Raw genomic sequence first — 25,802 nt, 5'->3', positions numbered from 1 at the left:
GTGCTCTTCACAGATGAAAGCAGGTTCACACTGAGCACATGTGACAGACGTGACAGAGTCTGGAGACGCCGTGGAGAATGTTCTGCTGCCTGCAACATCCTCCAGCATGACCGGTTTAGCGGTGGGTCAGTCATGGTGTGGGGTGGCATTTTTTTGGGGGGCCGCACAGCCCTCCATGTGCTCGCCAGAGGTAGCCTGACTGCCATTAGGTACCGAGATGAGATCCTCAGACCCCTTGTGAGACCATATGCTGGTGCGGTTGGCCCTGGGTTCTTCCTAATGCAAGACAATGCTAGACCTCATGTGGCTGGAGTGTGTCAGCAGTTCCTGCAAGAGGAAGGTATTGATGCTATGGACTGGCCCGCCCGTTCCCCAGACCTGAATCCAATTGAGCACATCTGGGACATCATGTCTCGCTCCATCCACCAACGCCACGTTGCACCACAGACTGTCCAGGAGTTGGCGAATGCTTTAGTCCAGGTCTGGGAGGAGATCCCTCAGGAGACCATCCGCCACCTCATCAGGAGCATGCCCAGGCGTTGTAGGGAGGTCATACAGGCACGTGGAGGCCACACACACTACTGAGCCTCATTTTGACTTGTTTTAAGGACATTACATCAAAGTTGGATCAGCCTGTAGTGTGGTTTTCCACTTTAATTTTGAGGGTGACTCCAAATCCAGACCTCCATGGGTTGATAAATTTGATTTCCATTGATCATTTTTGTGTGATTTTGTTGTCAGCACATTCAACTATGTAAAGAAAAAAGTATTTAATAAGATTATTTCATTCATTCAGATCTAGGATGTGTTATTTTAGTGTTCCCTTTATTTTTTTGAGCAGTGTACATTCCAGGTGACTACCTCATGAAGCTGGTTGAGAGAATGTCAAGAGTGTGCAAAGCTGTCATCAAGGCAAAGGGTGGCTACTTTGAAGAATCTCAAATATAACATATATTTTGATTTGTTTAACACTCCACATGTGTTATTTCATAGTTTTGATGTCTTCATTCATTGCTATGATCATTGATCTCCTGAAGAAGCTATTCCTTTTCCATTCTTTTTGTGCCCCCAAATGTTTGGATATACTGGTAAAGTTACCAGGTTGTTAGCTAGCTAATGAGGTAACATGACTTAACAAGGTGTTAATGGCCCACGACATTGTTTATGAATGTAAAATGCGGCCTTCCAATGGAGATGCAACCAGCTGCAGAGCCAATGCACAATAGATGGGAAAAAATGTAGCACCATCAATATGGGTCACAACTTTTGAACAGTTTGGGCAAGAGATAACTAGTTCTCTCTGTAGTAATGGTGCAACCACCAAAGTCACTCGCTTTTTTCACTAGGGTACTCAGAAACAGCGGTACAGCGAAGCCTAATAATTACAACAATTATTATCTGATTGTTTTTCGCATGGGTGTGCGCAAATAAAAATTCCAAGTCGCACAGCAAAATATTTAGGAGCATGTGCAACCAAAATGGTCGCACTTTAGAGCCATGATCATGAAGATAATGCACATTACTGTTTGACCAAATCATGGTTTAAGCCTCCTAAAAAAAAATAGGACGTTTGGAGTGAAGTGACCATGTAGAATGTGCAGCTCGCACCGATGCGCCGATGCAACCAATTAAACATGACTTGCACAGCCAAGTAAAAGGGCCGCAAAATGCAACTAAATTATCGCAGTCTGGAGCCCTGGTGTGTGTGTCTGACTTGAGCATGGGCCAGAAAGACGTGTTTGACTGCGCTCATAATGTAGCCAATCCTAATGATATTGATAGGACGGTTGTTTCTAGTTTTTCGTTGGCAACTTCTTAGGTAATGCACTATAGATAGCCACGAGGTTTCATAGATCTGTGTTGGTCTTGCATATTTCATATTCTATAAGGGCTAGGATAATACACTGCTCAAAAAAATAAAGGGAACACTTAAACAACACATCCTAGATCTGAATGAATTAAATAATATTATTAAATACTTTTTTCTTTACATAGTTGAATGTGCTGACAACAAAATCTCACAAACATTATCAATGGAAATCAAATTGATCAACCCATGGAGGTCTGGATTTGGAGTCACCCTCAAAATTAAAGTGGAAAACCACACTACAGGCTGATCCAACTTTGAAGTAATGTCCCTAAAACAAGTCAATATGAGGCTCAGTAGTGTGTGTGGCCTCCACGTGCCTGTATGACCTACCTACAACGCCTGGGCATGCTCCTGATGAGGTGGCGGATGGTCTCCTGAGGGATCTCCTCCCAGACCTGGACTAAAGCATCCGCCAACTCCTGGACGGTCTGTGGTGCAACGTGGCGTTAGTGGATGGAGTGAGACATGATGTCCCAGATGTGCTCAATTGGATTCAGGTCTGGGGAACGGGCGGGCCAGTCCATAGCATCAATGCCTTCCTCTTGCAGGAACTGCTGACACACTCCAGCCACATGAGGTCTAGCATTGTCTTGCATTAGGAGGAACCCAGGGCCAACCGCACCAGCATATGGTCTCACAAGGGGTCTGAGGATCTCATCTCGGTACCTAATGGCAGTCAGGCTACCTCTGGCGAGCACATGGAGGGCTGTGCGGCCCCCCAAAGAAATGCCACCCCACACCATGACTGACCCACCGCCAAACCGGTCATGCTGGAGGATGTTGCAGGCAGCAGAACGTTCTCGGCGGCGTCTCCAGACTCTGTCACGTCTGTCACATGTGCTCAGTGTGAACCTGCTTTCATCTGTGAAGAGCACAGGGCGCCAGTGGCGAATTTGCCAATCTTGGTGTTCTCTGGCAAATGCCAAACGTCCTGCACGGTGTTGGGCTGTAAGCACAACCCCCACCTGTGGACGTCGGGCCCTCATACCACCCTCATGGAGTCTGTTTCTGACCGTTTGAGCAGACACATGCACATTTGTGGCCTGCTGGAGGTCATTTTGCAGGGCTCTGGCAGTGCTCCTCCTGCTCCTCCTTGCACAAAGGCGGAGGTAGCGGTCCTGCTGCTGGGTTGTTGCCCTCCTACGGCCTCCTCCACGTCTCCTGATGTACTGGCCTGTCTCCTGGTAGCGCCTCCATGCTCTGGACACTACGCTGACAGACACAGCAAACCTTCTTGCCACAGCTCGCATTGATGTGCCATCCTGGATGAGCTGCACTACCTGAGCCACTTGTGTGGGTTGTAGACTCCGTCTCATGCTACCACTAGAGTGAAAGCACCACCAGCATTCAAAAGTGACCAAAACATCAGCCAGGAAGCATAGGAACTGAGAAGTGGTCTGTGGTCACCACCTGCAGAACCACTTCTTTATTGGGGGTGTCTTGCTAATTGCCTATAATTTCCACCTGTTGTCTATTCCATTTGCACAACAGCATGTGAAATTTATTGTCAATCAGTGTTGCTTCCTAAGTGGACAGTTTGATTTCACAGAAGTGTGATTGACTTAGAGTTACATTGTGTTGTTTAAGTGTTCCCTTTATTTTTTTGAGCAGTGTAGAAGAATGGCCTACTAAGAGAGAGCAAGAGAGAAAACAAACATACAGTGGGAGTGAGATACAGTGGGCCTACATGGTAGAGTGCGACTGATCTATGGCCAACAACATACATGTGTGCATGTGTCATCATCAAAAGCCATCATTAGATCAAGTTAAAGTATCTCTAACAGGAACTATTGTCTTTGATGACTAAAGAGAGAGACTCAAGGAAAAAGACAGCATGAGAGAGCGAGAGAGAGAGGGCAAAAGGAAAGACTGAGTGGTGAGCGCCTAGCAGAGGGAATCAAATGCTCCACTGGAGGCCATTTAGAGAGGAGGGGAAGAGGGAGAGGTTAGAGAAAGGGAGAGGAGAGAGGAAAGGTTAGAGCAGAAGGAGAGGAGAAGATAAGAGAGGTTAGAGAGCTGAGCTCCAAAGAGAGGAGAGCAGTAGGTGAGGTTAGAGAAGGGGCGAGGAGAGGAGAAAGGAGAGAGGATAGGTTAAAGGATAGGAGAGCAGAGGAGAGGTTAGGGGAGGAGAAGAGAGGTTAGAGAGGAGGAAGGGCAAGAGAGATATTAGAGAAGAGAGGAGAGGATAAGTTAGAGAAAGGAGAGGAGGTTAGAGGAGAGGAGAAGAGCAGAGAAGTTCAGAGTGAGTCAGAGCCGAAAAGAGCAGAGCAGACCATTGAGGTGGTGGGCACAGGGCCAGGCCAGACGTGGTGCCAAACACTTTCCTGACCCTCTCTCCGGGAGGTTCCAGCCCGCTGCCTGCCACATTGATTCCAGTACATGAGCTGGCACTGTGCAAACCCAATCCGAACAGGGCCCACCAACACACACACATAGGCAGAGTGTTGTAGCCCAGAGGAAGGGGCCTAATGGGGCGCAAGCTGACGACACATGTACATGACACAGCCAGCTTAGCCCTGGTTTTAAAAGGACCATAGCCTCGGAGCCTTTGTTTTCTTTCCACAAGATGTGTAAACATTTATAACCAGATCAGACCCAACTTTACCCACAGCCAGGACAAATCTGGCCAGGAGGAAACGGTGAAGAAAGGGCAATTCTATATGTGGAAGATAGCAAGACGTGTAAAATGACAAAGCATGTCCGAGGTTTTAAAAAGGATGTTTTTCATTTGAGACTTCACTGTGGCACTAATCAGCCCAAACAATGGTTAACGAGCTATCAGATCTGTCCAAATATTTAATGAAGGACATATGTCACCTTGAGGGAGCTCAATAAAGACGAAGCTGATGAGGATCTCTTGTTAAATGAAATATGTCCCTACTCAACCCTCATTTGTCAAATGTCACAGGGAGGGAGAGTACGTTGAAGCTGACGCCATGTTTAGCCTCAATGACAAAGCAGGCCGCTGACTGAAAAAATACAAATTAAAAAAAACTGCCAAAAAGAAAGCCCCGACTTTCAAGTTATGAAAACAGTAGCAACAGTGCTACAATACTAAGCACTTCATTTGAAAAGTAAGTAAGCATCTGGTATAGAGGGCTTGCTGTGCAGAGCAGCAGAGGAGGGCCATGCATGGTCTGGTCTGGTCTGGGCTTAAAGGCTATAATGGGTAAGGAAAGGAAAGCTTTTCTTTGATGACATGGATGCTTTCCTTGTTGGGCTCCAGTTGTTGGTTACTGTTGGTGATGAATACCCTGGCGTTTCACACAAGACTTGTCCTATTCAGCGCACTAATCCAAAAGTGAGCCTTCTCCTCTGTGTGCCAGACAGGGTATGTGCCCCAAATGGCACCCTGGTCCCTACATAGTGCACTACTTTTGACCAGGGCTCTGGTCAGAAGTAGTGCACTATGTAGGGAATTGAGTACCATTTGGGACTCCATCAGGGCCTCGCTTCAGCCCCCCTCCTTCCTGTCAACATGACCAAGAAAACACAGACCAAAAGAGGGCTAAGACTCTCCAGAATGACAAAGACTAGAGAACATGGCGTACCACAAGAGTGAAGCCAAGCACAACATCAAGTCCTTGAAGGGAAGGGAGGCTGGCTGGCTAACTGAATCAATAGGGAGACTGATTAGTTGATCAGCAGTGAGGTTCCTGATTTCGCTGAATATTCAGACCAACTCTGTAAGTTGTTTTAGACTTAACGAGTCATGGAAGACATTGTATAAGGTAATGTCAGCTCATTTTGAACAGGCAATCTAGCTCCCCAAGTACTGGCCTACAAAACAGTGGCCATCGAGTAATAGAATGGGCAAGCAATATGTTGGTTAGCATACTAGCTAGACTAACACTATCCAAAATGGGCGCTTCAAAGAGGGGGCAGCAAAACAGCCTCCCGACAATACTGTTAGTGACATTTTAATTCAAGCCAATTTTCCCCTACACCAATTAATCCTGTAAGAACCTATTTGTATTAAATGCCTGAAGACTACAATCAAATAATGACAGCTGTCTGAAATTACTACACGCCAGTTCTCCGCCAGTTCTCTGCTATTATTTGTCCCAGAAGCCGCGGACACGGATCAAACCGAAAGGTCCGTCATCTTGTTCCACCAATCACCAATCACGACTGAGGTATTTCCACAGCCTTTTTTTAGTGAAAACCCGAATAACCTGTTTTACCAGTCGTTTTTAGCGCTGAACATCCCACTACAGAAGGACCTGAGCTTTCACTGTGGGAGTAGTAATCTGACCTCCTGAGATTAGTCAACCTAGTGTTTCCCATTACACTTGGGACAGCTGGAGAGAGAGGCTGCGTCCCAAATGGCACCCTATGCCCTATAAACATGAGGGGGACTCATTTTGACCAGGGCCCATAGAGCTCTGGTCAAAAGTAGTGCACTATGTAGGGAATAGGGTGTCATTTGGGACGCAACTAGAAAGTGGTGACTGTGGAGCCTAGTCAGCCTACCTTTGTGGGAGTCTCTTTTTAGGGGCAGAGAGCAAGAGTACCAGCACCTTTTTCCATTTACTGAAGGACTAGATGATCATAATGGGTAAGCATTAATAGCCACTACATACTTCAAAGCCCATCAATTTAGCTGTGAAAATGTGCCACAGTTCAAGTGGGCTTTCTCTGGGAAAACAACTGTTAACACATAAAACAGAGACTATACAGCTGCTTCCCTCAACACCAGGCCATTAGACAGAAAGAAAATAACGGGCACAAATGGACCCTTTTACTAATTTAGCACATGAATTAGCCTGCAACAAAGACAAGTTTGTAAAACAAGCAAATACAGCATTGACATTGTACAGGTATTTCACTCTAGGACGGACATGGTCGCAAAACTTCTCAAGTGACACGTCTTTTGCCTCTGAATGGGGATATAGGGGTGTTGGGAGGGCGGGGAACATTGGCTGTACTGAGAAAGACCAGGCTTCTTACCTCGGCGCGATCCCTCAGACTGTCGAATCGAGGCAGCCCAGGCAGCTGCGAGAAGCAGCGGTCATAGATGCAAAGGTGCAGGTGCTTGTCCAGGACACGGAAATCCTCATAGCTGCGCTTCACAATCCAGCTTCGGCCCTGCGGAGCAAAAATAACAAGAGAGTCAGCCAGTGGGAAAGAGAAGAGAGAGAGGACATTGTTTCAAAACACAGGGGAGATGCATGAGGCATGAGCCCCTGGCTGCTTTGCTAGCCTGGTAACAGATACCCTCTGGGTGCCCCTCACACCCTAATTCACAATCCACCGCTGGGACGGGGTTGCAAGGGGGGTCTATGATTTTACTAGGGGGGGTCGGAGAGGGGGTATTACCTCCCTAGCTGTACTCCTGCTACGGTGACTCCCCACACAATACTCCACTGTGGGACAGGGACCAGACATCTGTATGGCTGCGGATGTGGTTTGGTTGTGGTTGCCCCAAGCAGAGCACCAGTCTGCCAATGTAAGGTAGTGCCAAAAAACAGATTAAAGGATGGATGGTGGATAGATTGGGGGGGAGGGATTGGAGAGGGGGATGAATCCAAATGGCTGGGATTATTAAGAGAGGGGGGTCAAATCTGGTGGAATTAAGAGAGAGGTGGACATTATATCCTTCTAGTCTCAACGTGGGGGGGGGGGGGGGGGGGGGGGGGGGGGGGTTTGTCCAACAGGCATCATGCTAGACAGAATGGAACAGCTCCTAAATCTTCCACCATATCTAGCTCACCCGCTTTAACTGTGCTGGCCTGCCCTGGATAGTTGGAATCCATTGACGAAGTCATCAATTCGCAGAGGCTATATCGGGAGTACAACATGAGTACTCCATACGTTAATTTAATTGATGATAAATCTTTGGGGTAAATACATCAGGGGCCGGCTGAAGAAGAGGGTGCTGAATCAAAAAGTGACAGGCAAATACAGTTGTGATGTGAGCTTCAGGCAATGTCCCCCTATTCCCTATATAGTGCACTACTTTTGACAAGAGCCATATGGGCCCAGGTCAAAAGCAGTGCACTATATTGGAAATAGGGTGCCATTTGGTACAGGCCCTCGGTCAGCACTGGGCACACGTGACTTGCCTCGCTAGGTCTCTGATGAGAGGGTCGCGTAACTGCCAAGTTGAGGAAAAGATTTGGAGGCACGGATGGTATGCCAGATTTCTTCTCCAAGTTGTGTGTTTTGTTGCTACTCAACACCTCGTGAGCATCATGGACGAGGCCAAACGGTGTGATTTCACTGTCGCTCTCCTTTCCAACGAGACCCTTCTCACCGATCTGACCTTTCTGTTTAGTTGTTTGAGCTTCACTGTTCCCACAATAATTTAAATCATGACCCAATGGGTTTTCAGAAATTACTGAAAATGAGCCAATACCCTGCTAGCTAACACATTGGACATTCATTTGGTGTGTGACAAGATTCCAAAGACAGAGACTTTCCATGTGACTGTGTGTCTTTGGGAGAGTGTGTGGGTGTGTGTGCAAGCGTGAGATAGAGTATGTGTGTGTGTGTGTATATGAGAGAGCACTGATTCAGTGAGAATGACACCGCAGCATAGCACAGCACCCAGATGATTACTCTGTCATACCTGGCAGTAGATCTGGACCAAGTACTGCAGCTCCTTGGACTCAAAGCCATTCCGTGTCACTTCACTCTGTTCATCCGCGAGGGCCAACTGGAATACAGAGAGAGAAAGAGAGAGAGGGAAAGAGAGGGAGAGGGAATGAGAAAGAGAGAGAGGGAAAGAGAGGGAGAGGGAATGAGAAAGTATGAGACGAATAGCTCTTCGTGTTTTGGGTCAAATGGCACAAGGGCGTAGATGTGGACTGATGACGAGAGAAAATTCTGTTTAAACAATCCTTTAACCTTTCTCTAACCCCTCTTCTTTCAAGCGAGAGCTAAGAGTCTCTCATTAGAGCCAACAAAAGAAACATCATCCCTCACAACCCCTGACAATTAAACCCAGCCCAGGGCTCCTATTCACAAAGCTTCTCAGAGTAGGAGTGCTGATCCAGGATCAGTTTTCCATTTTAGATCATAATAAATACACTGCTCAAAAAAATAAAGGGAACACTAAAATAACACATCCTAGATCTGAATGAATGAAATAATCTTATTAAATACTTTTTTCTTTACATAGTTGAATGTGCTGACAACAAAATCACACAAAAATTATCAATGGAAATCAAATGTATCAACCCATGGAGGTCTGGATTTGGAGTCACCCTCAAAATTAAAGTGGAAAACCACACTACAGGCTGATCCAACTTTGATGTAATGTCCTTAAAACAAGTCAAAATGAGGCTCAGTAGTGTGTGTGGCCTCCACGTGCCTGTATGACCTCCTTACAACGCCTGGGCATGCTCCTGATGAGGTGGCGGATGGTCTCCTGAGGGATCTCCTCCCAGACCTGGACTAAAGCATCCGTCAACTCCTGGACAGTCTGTGGTGCAACGTGGCGTTGGTGGATGGAGCGAGACATGATGTCCCAGATGTGCTCAATTGGATTCAGGTCTGGGGAACGGGCGGGCCAGTCCATAGCATCAATGCCTTCCTCTTGCAGGAACTGCTGACACACTCCAGCCACATGAGGTCTAGCATTGTCTTGCATTAGGAGGAACCCAGGGCCAACCGCACCAGCATATGGTCTCACAAGGGGTCTGAGGATCTCATCTCGGTACCTAATGGCAGTCAGGCTACCTCTGGCGAGCACATGGAGGGCTGTGCGGCCCCCCAAAGAAATGCCACCCCACACCATGACTGACCCACCGCCAAACCGGTCATGCTGGAGGATGTTGCAGGCAGCAGAACGTTCTCCACGGCGTCTCCAGACTCTGTCACGTCTGTCACATGTGCTCAGTGTGAACCTGCTTTCATCTGTGAAGAGCACAGGGCGCCAGTGGCAAATTTGCCAATCTTGGTGTTCTCTGGCAAATGCCAAATGTCCTGCACGGTGTTGGGCTGTAAGCACAACCCCCACCTGTGGAAATCGGGCCCTCATACCACCCTCATGGAGTCTGTTTCTGACCGTTTGAGCAGACACATGCACATTTGTGGCCTGCTGGAGGTCATTTTGCAGGGCTCTGACAGTGCTCCTCCTGCTCCTCCTTGCACAAAGGCGGAGGTAGCAGTCCTGCTGCTGGGTTGTTGCCCTCCTCCACGTCTCCTGATGTACTGGCCTGTCTCCTGGTAGCGCCTCCATGCTCTGGACACTACGCTGACAGACACAGCAAACCTTCTTGCAACAGCTCGCATTGATGTGCCATCCTGGATGAGCTGCACTACATGAGCCACTTGTGTGGGTTGTAGACTCCGTCTCATGCTACCACTAGAGTGAAAGCACCGCCAGCATTCAAAAGTGACCAAAACATCAGCCAGGAAGCATAGGAACTGAGAAGTGGTCTCTGGTCACCACTTGCAAAAACAGTCCTTTATTGGGGGTGTCTTGCTAATTGCCTATAATTTCCACCTGTTGTCTATTCCATTTGCACAACAGCATGTGAAATTTATTGTCAATCAGTGTTGCTTCCTAAGTGGACAGTTTGATTTCACAGAAGTGTGATTGACTTGGAGTTACATTGTGTTGTTTAAGTGTTCCCTTTATTTTTTTGAGCAGTGTATGATTATACGAACAGGTGGAAACTGATCCTAGATCTCCTACGCTTTGTGAATACGAGCTCTGTACATTTTAATCCCACTCCTTTTCCCCCCCTCTCGCTCTTCTCTCCACTTCTCCTGCTGTAGGACACAGAGAAGATGAAGGTAATACCTGAAAGAGGGAGCTGTGGATGACAACAGAAAAGCTTAGAGACCCAAGCCAGCCGTCCGCCACTGACATACAAGGTGTGCCACAAATGCACTGGCTGGATAGGCTACCTAGACCTTTTCATTCCAAATTATTGACTGAAATTAACCTATCAACACATTGATGACATATACTGTGTGAATAACGTCTTATTACAGGTGCTTGTGTTTTACACAAGTACATAGAGTAGCCAGCCAAATAGAAAAAGTAGCCAGCCAGGCGCGCCCAAGCTCTATTTTGGTGGACACCGGTACATTCTAATGCCTTGATTATATTTGAAATACACAGCAAAAGTATTGAATACTTTATCAAGTTTACCTCCCAGATTGGAAAATATTGTGGTATTCAAATAAAATCATTCTTCGTAAACAACAGCTGTAGACTAACAGTGAAATACTTACTTACGGGCCCCTCCCATCAATGCAGAGAGAAAAATCAAAAACAAATAACGAGGAATACACAATGAGTAACGATAACTCTGAAAATATTCAGACCCCTTGACCATTTTGTTAGGTTTTTCCCCTCATCAATCTACACACAATACCCCATAACAGGTTTTTTAGACATTTTTACAAATGTATTAAAAATAAAAAACTGAAAATATCACATTTACATAATTATTCAGACCCTTTACTCAGTACTTTGTTGAAGTATCTTTGGCAGCAATTACAGCCTCAAGTCTTCTTGGGTATGACGATACAAGCTTGGCACACCTGTATTTGGGGGGTTCTCCCATTCTTATCTGCAGATCCTCTCAAGCTCTGTCAGGTTGGATGGGGAGCGTTGCTGCACAGCTATTTTCAATCTCTCCAGAGATGTTCGATCGGGTTCAAGTCTGGGCTCTGGCTGGGCCACTCAAGGACATTCAGAGACTTGTCCCGAAGCCACTCCTGCGTTGTCTTGGCTGTGTGCTTAGGGTCGTTGTCCTGTTGGAAGGCGAACCTTCACCCCAGTCCGAGGTCCGGAGCACTCTGGAGCAGGTTTTCATCAAGGATCTCTCTGTGCTTTGCTCCGTTCATCTTTGCCTCTATCCTGACTAGTTTCCCAGTCCCTACCACTGAAAAACATCCCCACAGCATGATGCTGCCACCACCATGCTTCACCGTAGGGATGGTGCCAGGTTTCCTCCAGACGTGATGCTTGGCATTCAGGCCAAAGAGTTCAATCTTGGTTTCATCAGACCAGAGAATCTTGTTTCTCATGGTCAGAGCCCTTTAGGTGCCATGCGGGCTGTCATGTGCCTTTTACTGAGGAGTGGCTTCCATCTGGCCACTCTACCATAAAGGCCTGATTGGTGGAGTGCTGCAGAAATGGTTGTCCTTCTGGAAGGTTCTCCCATCTCCACAGAGGAACTCTGGAGCGCTGTCAGAGTGACCATCGGGTTCTTGGTTACCTCCCTGACCAAGGCCCTTCTCCCTCGATTGCTCAGTTTGGCCAGCTGTAGGAAGAGTCTAGGTGGTTCCAAACTTCTTCCATTTAAGAATGATGGAGGCCACTGTGTTCTTGGGGACCTTCAATGCTGCAGAACTGTTTTGGTACCCTTCCCCAGATCTGTGCCTCGACACAATGCTGTCTAAGAGCTCTACAGACAATTCCTTCGACCTCATGGCTTGGTTTTTGCTCTGACATGCACTGTCAACTGAGGGACCTTAATTCTTATAGTTATACTTAACTTACAGTTATAAGCAGTGGCGTAGCATACATTAATTTTTTACGGTATTGAAAATCATACCCCCGGTATTTTTATCTTTAAATCTGCATTGTTGGAAAAGGACCCGTAAGTAAGCATTTCACTGTTAGTCTACACCTGTTGTTTACGGAGCATGTGACAAATCAAATTTGATTTGAGTACTGGACCTGACAAACTTATTGATACAGTAGACCTACTTTGCCATCAGTTACTTGCAATAATTTTATGCTATAGGCCTATAGTGTCATACATTCACATTGTAGGCCTAACACAGTTTTGTCGAATGCAGGGGGACATGGAATTCTTTCTCATTTCAGGGAACATGACATGTTTGCATAATTTATAGCCAAGAAAGCTAAGGAAGTAGTAAACAAAAACCAGTGGCCTCCGTTTCTTAACTCATTGCTTTGATATGTGACACCTTACAACACTGACAACATCATTACTTAGCTAAGCTGCAAGCACAATAAAATAGCTCTATTACTTCCATGCCAAACAAGCAATTTATTTTTTCCTAGTTGAAAGCTACTAGCCTATACAGTGGGGAGAACAAGTATTTGATACACTGCCGATTTTGCAGGTTTTCCTACTTACAAAGCATGTAGAGGTCTGTAATTTTTATCATAGGTACACTTCAACTGTGAGAGACGGAATCTAAAACAAAAATCCAGAAAATCACATTGTATGATTTTTAAGTAATTAATTTGCATTTTATTGCATGACATAAGTATTTGATCACCTACCAACCAGTAAGAATTCCGGCTCTCACAGACCTGTTAGTTTTTCTTTAAGAAGCCCTCCTGTTCTCCACCATTACCTGTAGTAACTGCACCTGTTTGAACTCGTTACCTGTATAAAAGACACCTGTCCACACACTCAATCAAACAGACTCCAACCTCTCCACAATGGCCAAGATCAGAGAGCTGTGTAAGGACATCAGGGATAAAATTGTAGACCTGCACAAGGCTGGGATGGGCTACAGGACAATAGGCAAGCAGCTTGGTGAGAAGGCAACAACTGTTGGCGCAATTATTAGAAAATGGAAGAAGTTCAAGATGACGGTCAATCACCCTCGGTCTGGGGCTCCATGCAAGATCTCATCTCGTGGGCCATCAATGATCATGAGGAAGGTGAGGGATCAGCCCAGAACTACACGGCAGGACCTGGTCAATGACCTGAAGAGAGCTGGGACCACAGTCTCAAAGAAAACCATTAGTAACACACTACGCCGTCATGGATTAAAATCCTGCAGCGCACGCAAGGTCCCCCTGCTCAAGCCAGCGCATGTCCAGGCCCGTCTGAAGTTTGCCAATGACCATCTGGATGATCCAGAGGAGGAATGGGAGAAGGTCATGTGGTCTGATGAGACAAAAATATAGCTTTTTGGTCTAAACTCCACTCGCCGTGTTTGGAGGAAGAAGAAGGATGAGTACAACCCCAAGAACACCATCCCAACCGTGAAGCATGGAGGTGGAAACATCATTCTTTGGCAATTATTTTCTGCAAAGGGGACAGGACGACTGCACCGTATTGAGGGGAGGATGGATGGGGCCATGTATCGCGAGATCTTGGCCAACAACCTCCTTCCCTAAGTAAGAGCATTGAAGATGGGTCGTGGCTGGGTCTTCCAGCATGACAACGACCCGAAACACACAGCCAGGGCAACTAAGGAGTGGCTCCGTAAGAAGCATCTCAAGGTCCTGGAGTGGCCTAGCCAGTCTCCAGACCTGAACCCAATAGAAAATATTTGGAGGGAGCTGAAAGTCCGTATTGCCCAGCGACAGCCCTGAAACCTGAAGGATCTGGAGAAGGTCTGTATGGAGGAGTGGGCCAAAATCCCTGCTGCAGTGTGTGCAAACCTGGTCAAGACCTACAGGAAACGTATGATCTCTGTAATTGCAAACAAAGGTTTCTGTACCAAATATTAAGTTCTGCTTTTCTGATGTATCAAATACTTATGTCATGCAATAAAATGCAAATTAATTACTTAAAAATCATACAATGTGATTTTCTGGATTTTTGTTTTAGATTCCGTCTCTCACAGTTGAAGTGTACCTATGATAAAACTTACAGACCTCTACATGCTTTGTAAGTAGGAAAACCTGCAAAATCGCCAGTGTATCAAATACTTGTTCTCCCCACTGTATATCTCCCAATCAATCCCTAGTAAATTCCTTTAGTGGGGACAAGCATATAGAGATGTAACACACAGAGGGGGTTTACTTTAACACAATGTTGCTATTGCAGAGACCACGTTTTACAATCCACCATTGATTTGGTAGACTATGTAGTGAATTGTATGGTTTGTGTGGTCCCTTCATGCAGAGTACAGACCGCACACATACAGAACAAGTCTGTGTTCACCCCCATCATTTCACACACACAGATTATGGACACACACACACATGAACACATTCAAACTGAATGGCCCCCGCTGTCCTTTGTGCCTGAGGTCGTCTGCTCCGTATCTCTCAGGCACCAGAACCCCAATCTGCACCCCAATCCATCCCTGTGATTGACATGTCATTAAGACACTTACACAGTTAAACACACACACAGGGTTTGGTGGGGTCTTTGTGTAGTGATGAGCAAAACAAACCTAGACCCTTCAGATTCCCCCATTGTTATGGAGTGGTAGACACAGCAGCCGCTGAAGACAATAGACAACTCAGCTCTAACCAGGTTAGCATAGAGGTTGTTAATACCAATACCTTCCTGTTTGGCCCTGTCCGGGGGTTTCTTCGGATGGGGCCACAGTGTCTCCGGACCGCTCCTGTCTCAGCCTCCAGTATTTATGCTGCAGTAGTTTATGTGTCGGGGGGCTGGGGTTAGTTGGTTATACCTGGAGTACTTCTCCTGTCTTATCCAGTGTCCTGTGTGAATTTAAGTATGCTCTCTCTAATTCTCTCGTTCTCTCTTTCTCTCTGAGAACCTGAGCCCTAGGACCATACGTCAGGACTACCGGGCATGATGACACCTTGCTATCCCCAGTCCGCCTGGCCTTGCTGCTATTCCAGTTTCAACTGTTCTGCCTGCGGCTACGAAACCCCTACCTGTCCCAGACCTGCTGTTTTCAACTCTAAATGATCGGCTATGAAAAGCCAACTGAGAGACCTGAGCCCTAGGACCATACGTCGGGACTACCGGCCGTGGTGACTCCTTGCTGTCCCCAGTCCGCCTGGCCTTGCTGCTATTCCAGTTTAAACTGTTCTGCCTGCGGTTATGGAACCCCTACCTGTCCCAGACCTGCTGTTTTAAACTCTAATGATCGGCTATGAAAAGCCAACTGAGATTTATTCCTGATTATTATTTGACCATGCTTGTCACTTATGAACATTTTTGAACATCTTGGCATGGTTCTGTTATAATCTCCACCCGGCACAGCCAGAAGAGGACTGGCCACCCCTCATAGCCTGGTTCCTCTCTAGGTTTCTTCCTAGGTTTTGCCTTTCTAGGGAGTTTTTCCTAGCCACCGTGCTTCTACACCTGCATTACTAGCTGTTTGGGGTTTTAGGCTGGGTTTCCGTACAGCACTTCGAGATATTAGCTGATGTAAGAAGGGCTATATAAAATAAAATTGATTGATTGATTGAATACACTAATCCAGGTGCAGTGGGACTGGAGCAGCACCAAACCCAACATGGTACACAACAACAAAACACTGATCAGTAGTAAGCTGCCTTTACCATTCAGAGCAGAGATTGTGCAGTTGATATATAGGCTAAACAGTGGTGTGCTTTGTATGAATCTGGGGCACCCACTTGGTTTAATTTACCCTTGAATGTGTGTGACACAATTCCAATTATGCCACTGACAGTGTTGTGAGGGCTGAGGGGCTGCTCTACTGCAGCTGAACTGCTGTGGATATGGATGGTATAGATTGCATACAGCCAATAGCTCCCAGGTCAACCCACTAAAGTGGTGACGGACATGAGGTTGGCTGGCTAAGCTTGACAAACAGACGTGAATAACAGGTCACAAGATAGAAAAATGAGGCCAAGTTCAATATGCACCTCTATCCACACTGTTAGCCCACTTCAGACAGACACTTTATGGAAAATACCTCCATATTGGACACACTAGCAACAGAAGCTTACTCAAATGTGACCCAGCGTTCAGACAAGGGACTCGAACCATGAGAAAATTACATGGCTCTGTCAAACAGTCAATTTCACAGTACGTGGATGGAGAGTCGTCCTTGAAAAATGGCAGAAAACAACACCACACATCTAGGGCCTACATTTTGAAGAGCTTCATTGGTGTCATTGGCATTAGCCTCTAAGTCTTGGAATTGAAGAACTACAGAAATAGCATCATGTCAGTTCCACGTGATACGTCAGTAGGTGGTCATGAGGCCTTTTCACCTACTATTTTAACATCTCATCTCTATCTATGGAGCCAGCAGGTTTACTGTCTTTACAAAACAATAGGCAAGGCTACATGTGGGACGCAAAATAGCAGGCTTGGTTTAAGTGCCACTGTAACTCTAGACGGCTTGGCACAGCCTACTGTTTGCAGCGACTCTTTCACTTCCTCCCGCTCTCTTCTTCTTCAGTGTTCTCTGTTTTCACTTTTGTTAGCTTCCACTCTTCTCATATCAACCCTCTTCTCCCTATTTCTTCTTCAGTGTTCTGTGTTTTCACTTTTGTTAGTTACTTCTCCAACTCTTCTTCTCAACCCTGGGGTCTAAAATCTCCAAACTGAAGCAGTACGTTTGCTCAATTAGTTCTACAGACAGAACTTTGAGTGAGCTCCAAGCTTGACAAAGAACTACAGAGGAGAAAGTTGTTTGTTCTTTAAGAGCTTAGAAAGTGTGCTGAACAAACAATGTTCGGGGACGAGGGAGAGAGACAGAAACACACATGGAAGAGTTTTTTAGGTCCCATTAAAGTGGACTTCATTTAAGAGAGATGCTGGAAAACAGCTAGCGGTAATCCCCATCCAGTTTCTGTGGGTTCGTCAAAAAATGCATGGTAATTGGAGAGAAAATGACCTAGTTCTCTGCAAGCAGTTAAATAATGCTGCCGCCCACAGCATGACTAGCTAGAGAGCATGGCGAGGCTCAGGACAACGATACAGCTAGTTCTATATACCAACAGCAAGGCTTTGCTCAGCGCAGGGCAGGGGCAACGAAAACAAACCCCAAATGCAATCCCAAAGAGGCAGACATTTGAGTCGAGTAAAATATACTTTCCCCATTACTGCAGGAAGGTGTTAAGAGTTTGGAATTCTGCTTCTGAACGGAGAAAGGGTGAGTGTTGGGTGGTGGTACGTACAAACTCATGCTGTCATGCACATAGTGTACACACAAACACAATTTGTCTCACACACACACACAAACGGAAAGGGTAGGCTACATGTACAAATGCACGTGCACACACTGTCACACATACACTGTCAAACAGACTGTCTCACACACACACACACCACACACTGAACTCATTACCGATGGTGCTCAATGTCAGTTCAGTGATCCGGGAGCGACACAGCAACCAGTCGATTGTTCAGCTGGGATCCCTGCTGCTGAGCCACATGTAAAAACAACTTGTGCCGCTCTGTTAAAAAAAGTTAATAATTCCAACACCCAGCCAGTGCATGTGCCTCTGCTATTGCTCTGTCTGGCGGTGAAATACTGACTTATTCATAAAGACTAAATCCACCAGTGACAGAAGATTCCATCCACAGTGGCCTTGCTGAAGAGAGAGAATGTGTGTGTGTGCGTGCATGCATGTGGGTGAGCAGCTATTGCTGCCTTCTAGCGCTCTAGTCTCTGAAGAATAAGCTCAAAGCTAACCCACCTGCTATATTTTAGCCTTAAAAAAGCTTTCATTTACATGTACATTTTAGTCATTTAGCAGATGCTCTTATCCAGATCGACTTACAGTTAGTGAGTGCATACATTTTATTTTATTTGTCTCATACTGGCCCCCCGTGGGAATCGAACCCACAACCCTGGCGTTGCAAGCACCATGCTCTACCAACTGAGCTATACAGGGCCCCTTTCATTGACACAAAGGACTGTCTCCCAGCACAGAGAAAGGAGAGATAGAAGAGAGAGAAAGATATAAAGAGGTCCTCTCAGTCAGTACTCACAGCAGTAGAGTCCCGTTGCCACTGCTTTGGCCGTCCAGCCTTTTGTTTGTTTTCCCCTCACGGTGCCTGCCGGGGGCTGAACGCAGAAAGACAGCCCCCCTACTGAACACATACACACACTGAGGCTGTCCTCCCCCTTTAGCCTGTAGCAAAGTGGCAGGTTCCCCTGTCCCGCCAGCCTCTGTTCCCCTCGTGTCCGATACAAATCCACTCTCCAGGATACAGATGTCAGCCCTGTCTCCTTGCAAGCTCACTCTCTCTCTTTCTATGTTTGCTGTCCCGTGTGTGTGGAGTGAAACCCCTCCCTGTGTGGGATTCAGAGAGAGAGGAGGGAGGCAGCGGTAGCACCAGCAGCAGCAGTAGAGCAGTGGTTTGTTGGGTTTGGAAGATTCCACATCGGGACCTGTGTGGTTTTCATCCCATCTGTTTTGTTCTCTCTCTCTCCATCTCTCACCCCTGTGACGTTTTCTAGGTTCCCTTCTCTCCCTCTGTTCTTACTACTCCATTTCTTGGCTAGCCCTTGTTCAACAGGGCATATTTTACACTCAATTAGACAGGCAGAAGTAGTAGCTGACGAAAAAGCGGCTTTCTTTTTCCTGCCCTGCGCTAACCCGCTCTGTCCGTCTCTCAACCACATGCTTTCTCGCTCTCCTCTTTTCTCTTTCCCTCACTCGCCCCCTCCCCCATCTCTCATTGGTACAGTCCCCAGGACAAAGCAAGAGGGCTGGAGAGAGCCAAAAGAAACAGAGGGGAGGGGTGTGTAGATGAGGTGGGGAGGAGGGGGATGCCCTTGCAGGAGAGCAGTTCTTTTGTCCAGCATGTGCAGTCTTTCTTTTTCTTTCCTTTTTCCTTTTCTCTTCTGCCCTGTGGAGGGGCAGAGGAGAAACAGCACAGTGCAGACCCCTCAGTGAGAATCTACCTATCCCAAATAATAAGCAGAGTTGAGAGGACAGAAACACACCAGTCTGTGATCAATCCCACAAAAGCTTGAATTATGCAACCTCAACGCAGCGTCAACGTCCATTTACATTTGTTTTAAATGAGAGATTATGCAACATTGTTCAGCTCAGTTTTATTTTCAATGAATCAGATCTTACAGAATAGTCTAAATGCTATAAATTATGTTTATGGCAACATTGCTGCAACATAGCCTTCATATATCAGAGGCCAGGAAGCATAATGCCATTGACCCCACCCCTGCTAAGGATTTTGTTTTGTATTAATGTAAAACAATTTATGTTGGCTTCGTTTGCTCCTTCACCCATCGGTTACCAGGGGTTGTAGCTATAGAGCTAATAGAATTCCTAGAAAGGCTACACCAGCCATTAATGCCATTATCTGAGGGGATATGTCTATTATCTGAATCCTATTTCTATGGTTGCAGTCATAGACATGCATGAAGATAAAAAAAGAAAGGATCTCTATGGTTGCAGCAGCAGCAGGAGGGATGACATTGTGTGACATTTAGTCCCCGACTAAAAAAAAAATGTGTCAACCGAAAGTCGTCTGTTCTTTCGACCAATCGATTGCTCGAAATTTTGGAACGTGTATTTTCCCATATATAGACACACCCTATGTGTTTTAATTAAATCAACTATATGCATTGAGCTTGTCTGATGCTTTAAGCTTACGTTTTGATGCCACAAGAGGACGCCAGAGATCTAGATAACCAGAAGGAAAAAAACGTAACCTGACCCAACTATTCTCCTCCCACTCCTGCTGGCTTTCGCAGATTCTGCCATTACTCTCCTGAAGTTGCCGGTAATAGGCTACACGAGGAGTCGGCAACCTTTCTCATGTGGAATGCCAATTTATCTTACAATTTCTACCGATCTGCGTGCCAGTTATGGTTGTCATATGCAAATTTTTGTGAAACAGTTTAGTTTAATTTATAATAACGTCTTCATGTCTCAAAATCTTTGTCATGTGGTTAATCTAAATCTAAATGAAAATGATACAAACTTAAAAAGTAAACTTCTATTGCCATTGCCAATGATGTAAAAATTGCCTACATAAAGCCAACAAATAAAAACATTGCAGCCTGCAGGTAGAAAATGCCCTAATAAAAATATCCTATAAATCACTATGGCTACACATGGCCAGTCTGCAACAAACTTGAAACATTGTATCAACTATTAACTTGGGTCTGGCCTGAAGCTTGCTCTAGCGAACTTGCAACATTGTATAAAATATTCTGGGCCCTCAGTTTCCTGTGCCAGTGAGCTCGGGACAGACACAGCTGTAGGATATTTGCACAAGGGATAAGAAGCAGTGGTTGACTTGGGCAGAAGCTCACCGGACCTGAGTACCGGCACCTCAAATGTTCTACTGCTTGAGCTCCTGTTCCTTTTATAGAATATTAGTTCAAAAGTATTGTGGAGCTCCTGCACCTAACTATAAACAGTACCAGTACCCAAAATTAGTACAGGAACCTATTCCAGTCCAAGTCAAGCACTGATAAGAAGCCTATTTCATGCTGTTTCCACTGGATCAGAGCATGACATTTTTCCCTTTCAGGCTGAGTGGTTATCGAAAGGGAGAGAGCTGGAAAGATTTTTTAAATACATTGAGGAACTATTGTAATTCTCAATGGATTCAAAACAGACTTTGTTTGCTTGCTGTTTGCGGTGAAGGAAACATTACTTTGAGAAGCTCATTAGTGGTTGTGCGTTAAGTCAATCAGAAATACTATCAGATCCCCAAATGGGCACATTTATATGCCTACATTTGCGCGCAGGCCAGGTAGCCTATAGGCCTACTTCTGTGCGTGCGCTTCCTTACTCAACATTGACAGGAGCGCTCCAAACAAAAGACAATGACTAAATTGACAGAACTCGTAAATGGAATTAAATAAACCAAAACTTGTTTCTCACAAGTGTCGCATAGGTTGTGCACTCTGCAAACAATGTGTCCACTCCGACAATGAGAACAGGAAGACTGGAATAGTAATATTGAATGCATTAAAATAATGACCGTAACCAAAGTAACAAACATTGCAGATTAGAAATTATAGGAATTAACAGTAAAACTACTGGTGATATACAGTGGGGAGAACAAGTATTTGATACACTGCCGATTTTGCAGGTTTTCCTACTTACAAAGCATGTATGAGGTCTTTAATTTTTATCATAGGTACACTTCAACTGTGAGAGACGGAATCTAAAACAAAAATAAAGAAAATGATTTTTAAGTAATTAATTTGCATTTTATTGCATGACATAAGTATTTGATACATCAGAAAAGCAGAACTTAATATTTGGTACAGAAACCTTTGTTTGCAGTTACAGAGATCATACCTTTCCTGTAGGTCTTGACCAGGTTTGCACACACTGCAGCAGGGATTTTGGCCCACTCCTCCATAAAGACCTTCTCCAGATCCTTCAGGTTTCGGGGCTGTCACTGGGCAATACGGACTTTCAGCTCCCTCCAAAGATTTTCTATTGGGTTCAGGTCTGGAGACTGGCTAGGCCACTCCAGGACCTTGAGATGCTTCTTACGGAGCCACTCCTTAGTTGCCCTGGCTGTGTGTTTCGGGTCGTTGTCATGCTGGTAGACCCAGCCACAACCCATCTTCAATGCTCTTACTGAGGGAAGGAGGTTGTTGGCCAAGATCTCGCAATACATGGCCCCATCCATCCTCCCCTCAATACGGTGCAGTCGTCCTGTCCCCTTTGCAGAAAAGCATCCCCAAAGAATGATGTTTCCACCTCCATGCTTCACGGTTGGGATGGTGTTCTTGGGGTTGTACTCATCCTTCTTCTTCCTCCAAACACGGCAAGTGGAGTTTAGACCAAAAAGCTCTATTTTTGTCTCATCAGACCACATGACCTTCTCCCATTCCTCCTCTGGATCATCCAGATGGTCATTGGCAAACTTCAGACGGGCCTGGACATGCGCTGGCTTGAGCAGGGGGACCTTGCGTGCGCTGCAGGATTTTAATCCATGACGGCGTAGTGTGTTACTAATGGTTTTCTTTGAGACTGTGGTCCCAGCTCTCTTCAGGTCATTGACCAGGTCCTGCCGTGTAGTTCTGGGCTGATCCCTCACCTTCCTCATGATCATTGATGGCCCACGAGATGAGATCTTGCATGGAGCCCCAGACCGAGGGTGATTGACCGTCATCTTGAACTTCTTCCATTTTCTAATAATTACGCCAACAGTTGTTGCCTTCTCACCAAGCTGCTTGCCTATTGTCCTGTAGCCCATCCCAGCCTTGTGCAGGTCTTCAATTTTATCCCTGATGTCCTTACACAGCTCTCTGGTCTTGGCCATTATGGAGAGGTTGGAGTCTGTTTGATTGAGTGTGTGGACAGGTGTCTTTTATACAGGTAATGAGTTCAAACAGGTGCAGTTAATACAGGTAATGAGTGGAGAACAGAATGGCTTCTTAAAGAAAAACTAACAGGTATGTGAGAGCCGGATTTCTTACTGGTTGGTAGGTGATCAAATACTTATGTCATGCAATAAAATGCAAATTAATTACTTAAAAATCATACAATGTGATTTTCTGTATTTTTGTTTTAGATTCCGTCTCTCACAGTTGAAGTGTACCTATGATAACAATTACAGACCTCTACATGTTTTGTAAGTAGGAAAACCTGCAAAATCGGCAGTGTATCAAATACTTGTTCTCCCCACTGTATGTGTGTGTATACAGTTGAAGTCCGAAGTTTACATACACCTTAGCCAAATACAGTTAAACTCAGTTTTTCACAATTTAATTCTTGTAAACATTCCCTGTCTTAGGTCAGTTAGGATCACCACTTTATTTTAAGAATGTGAAATAAATGTCAGAATAATAGTAGAGAGAATTATTTATTTCAGCTCTTATTTCTTTCATCACATTCCCAGTGGGTCAGAAGTTTACATACACTCAATTAGTATTTGGTAGCATTGCCTTTAAATTGTTTAACTTGGGTCAAACGTTACGGGTAGCCTTCCACAAGCTTCCCACAATAAGTTGGGTGAATTTTGGCCCATTCCTCCTGACAGAGTTGGGTCAGGTTTGTAGGCCTACATGCTTCTTCAGTTCTGCCCACAAATGTTCTATAGGATTGAGGTCAGGGCTTTGTGATGGCCACTCCAATACCTTGACTTTGTTGTCCTTAAGCCATTTTGCCACAACTTTGGAAGTATGCTTGGGGTCATTGTCCATTTGGAAGACCCATTTGCGACCAAGCTTTTAACTTCCTGACTGATGTCTTGAGATGTTGTTTCAATATATCCACATCATTTTCCTTCCTCATGATGCCATCTATTTTGTGAAGTGCACCAGTCCCTCCTGCAGCAAAGCATCCCCACAGCATGATGCTGCCACTGCCGTGCTTCACGGTTGGGATGATATTCTTCGGCTTGCAAGCATCCCCCTTTTTCCTCCAACTATAACGATAGTCATTATGGCCAAACAGTTCTATTTTTCTTTCATCAGACCAGTGGAAATTTATCCAAAAAGTACGATCTTTGTCGCTATGTGCAGTTGCAAACCGTAGTCTGGCTTTTTTTTATGGCGGTTTTGGAGCAGTGACTTCTTCCTTGCTGAGCGTCCTTTCAGGTATTGTCGATATAGGACTCGTTTTACTGTGGATATAAATAATTTTGTACCTGTTTCCTCCAGCATCTTCACAAGGTCCTTTGCTGTTGTTCTGGGATTGAATTGCACTTTTCGCACCCAAGTATGTTCATCTCTAGGAGACAAAACGCATCTCCTTCCTGAGCGGTATGACGGCTGCGTGGTCCCATGGTGTTTATACTTGCGTACTATTGTTTGTACAGATGAACGTGCTACCTTCAGGCTTTTGGAAATTGCTCCCAAGGATGAACCAGACTTGTGGAGGTCTACACATGTTTTTCTGAGGTCTTGGCTGATTCCTTTTGATTTTCCCATGATGTCAAGCAAAGAGGCACTGAGTTTGAAGGTAGGCCTTGAAATACATCCACAGGTACACCTCCAATTGACTCAAATGATGTCAATTAGCCTATCAGAAGCTTCTAAAGCCATGAGATCATTTTCTGGAATTTTCCAAGCTGTTTAAAGGCACAGTCAACTTAGTGTATGTAAACTTCAGACCCACTGGAATTGTGATACAGTGAATTATAAGTGATATAATCTGTAAAAAATTGTTGGAAAAATGACTTGTGTCATGCACAAAGTAGATGTCCTAACCGGCATGCCAAAACTATAGTTTGTTAACAAGAAATTTGTGGAGTGGTTGAAAAACAAGTTTTTAATGACTCCAACCTAAGTGTATGTAAACTTCCAACTTCAACTGTGTATATATATATATACACAGTGGGGAAAAAAAGTATTTAGTCAGCCACCAATTGTGCAAGTTCTCCCACTTAAAAAGATGAGAGAGGCCTGTAATTTTCATCATAGGTACAAGTCAACTATGACAGACAAATTGAGAGAAAAAAAATCAAGAAAATCACATTGTAGGATTTTTTATGAATTTATTTGCAAATTATGGTGGAAAATAAGTATTTGGTCACCTACAAACAAGCAAGATTTCTGGCTCTCACAGACCTGTAACTTCTTCTTTAAGAGGCTCCTCTGTCCTCCACTCGTTACCTGTATTAATGGCACCTGTTTGAACTTGTTATCAGTATAAAAGACACCTGTCCACAACCTCAAACAGTCACACTCCAAACTCCACTATGGCCAAGACCAAAGAGCTGTCAAAGGACACCAGAAACAAAATTGTAGACCTGCACCAGGCTGGGAAGACTGAATCTGCAATAGGTAAGCAGCTTGGTTTGAAGAAATCAACTGTGGGAGCAATTATTAGGAAATGGAAGACATACAAGACCACTGATAATCTCCCTCGATCTGGGGCTCCACGCAAGATCTCACCCCGTGGAGTCAAAATGATCACAAGAACAGTGAGCTAAAATCCCAGAACCACACGGGGGGACCTAGTGAATGACCTGCAGAGAGCTGGGACCAAAGTAACAAAGCCTACCATCAGTAACACACTACGCCGCCAGGGACTCAAATCCTGCAGTGCCAGACGTGTCCCCCCGCTTAAGCCAGTACATGTCCAGGCCCGTCTGAAGTTTGCTAGAGTGCATTTGGATGATCCAGAAGAGGATTGGGAGAATGCCATATGGTCAGATAAAAACTCAACTCGTCGTGTTTGGAGGACAAAGAATGCTGAGTTGCATCCAAAGAACACCATACCTACTGTGAAGCATGGGGGTGGAAACATCATGCTTTGGGGCTGTTTTTCTGCAAAGAGACCAGGACGACTGATCCGTGTAAAGGAAAGAATGAATGGGGCCATGTATCGTGAGATTTTGAGTGAAAACCTCCTTCCATCAGCAAGGGCATTGAAGATGAAACGTGGCTGGGTCTTTCAGCATGA

At 45.4% G+C, this 25,802-nt stretch overlaps 1 protein-coding gene across 1 annotated transcript in view; it reads right to left on the bottom strand.

The window, feature by feature from the left end:
• Window positions 1-25,802, bottom strand: part of LOC311142740 (rho GTPase-activating protein 32-like) — a 247,376-nt gene that overhangs the window by 46,348 nt on the left and 175,226 nt on the right. Inside the window, exons 6-7 of the mRNA XM_084178401.1 lie at window positions 8,442-8,528; window positions 6,821-6,958 (exon numbers count right to left, since the gene is read on the bottom strand). Of these exons, the coding sequence (XP_084034527.1) occupies window positions 6,821-6,958; window positions 8,442-8,528 (225 nt within the window). The remainder of the gene's footprint in view (window positions 1-6,820; window positions 6,959-8,441; window positions 8,529-25,802) is intronic.

Source organism: Coregonus lavaretus (genome assembly GCF_964263955.1).
Source record: "Coregonus lavaretus genome assembly, chromosome: 15".
In the NCBI taxonomy this organism is placed as follows: domain Eukaryota; kingdom Metazoa; phylum Chordata; class Actinopteri; order Salmoniformes; family Salmonidae; genus Coregonus; species Coregonus lavaretus.
The sequence above is the reverse complement of the archived record's forward strand: the minus strand, read 5'-3'. Positions and strand labels throughout refer to the sequence as shown.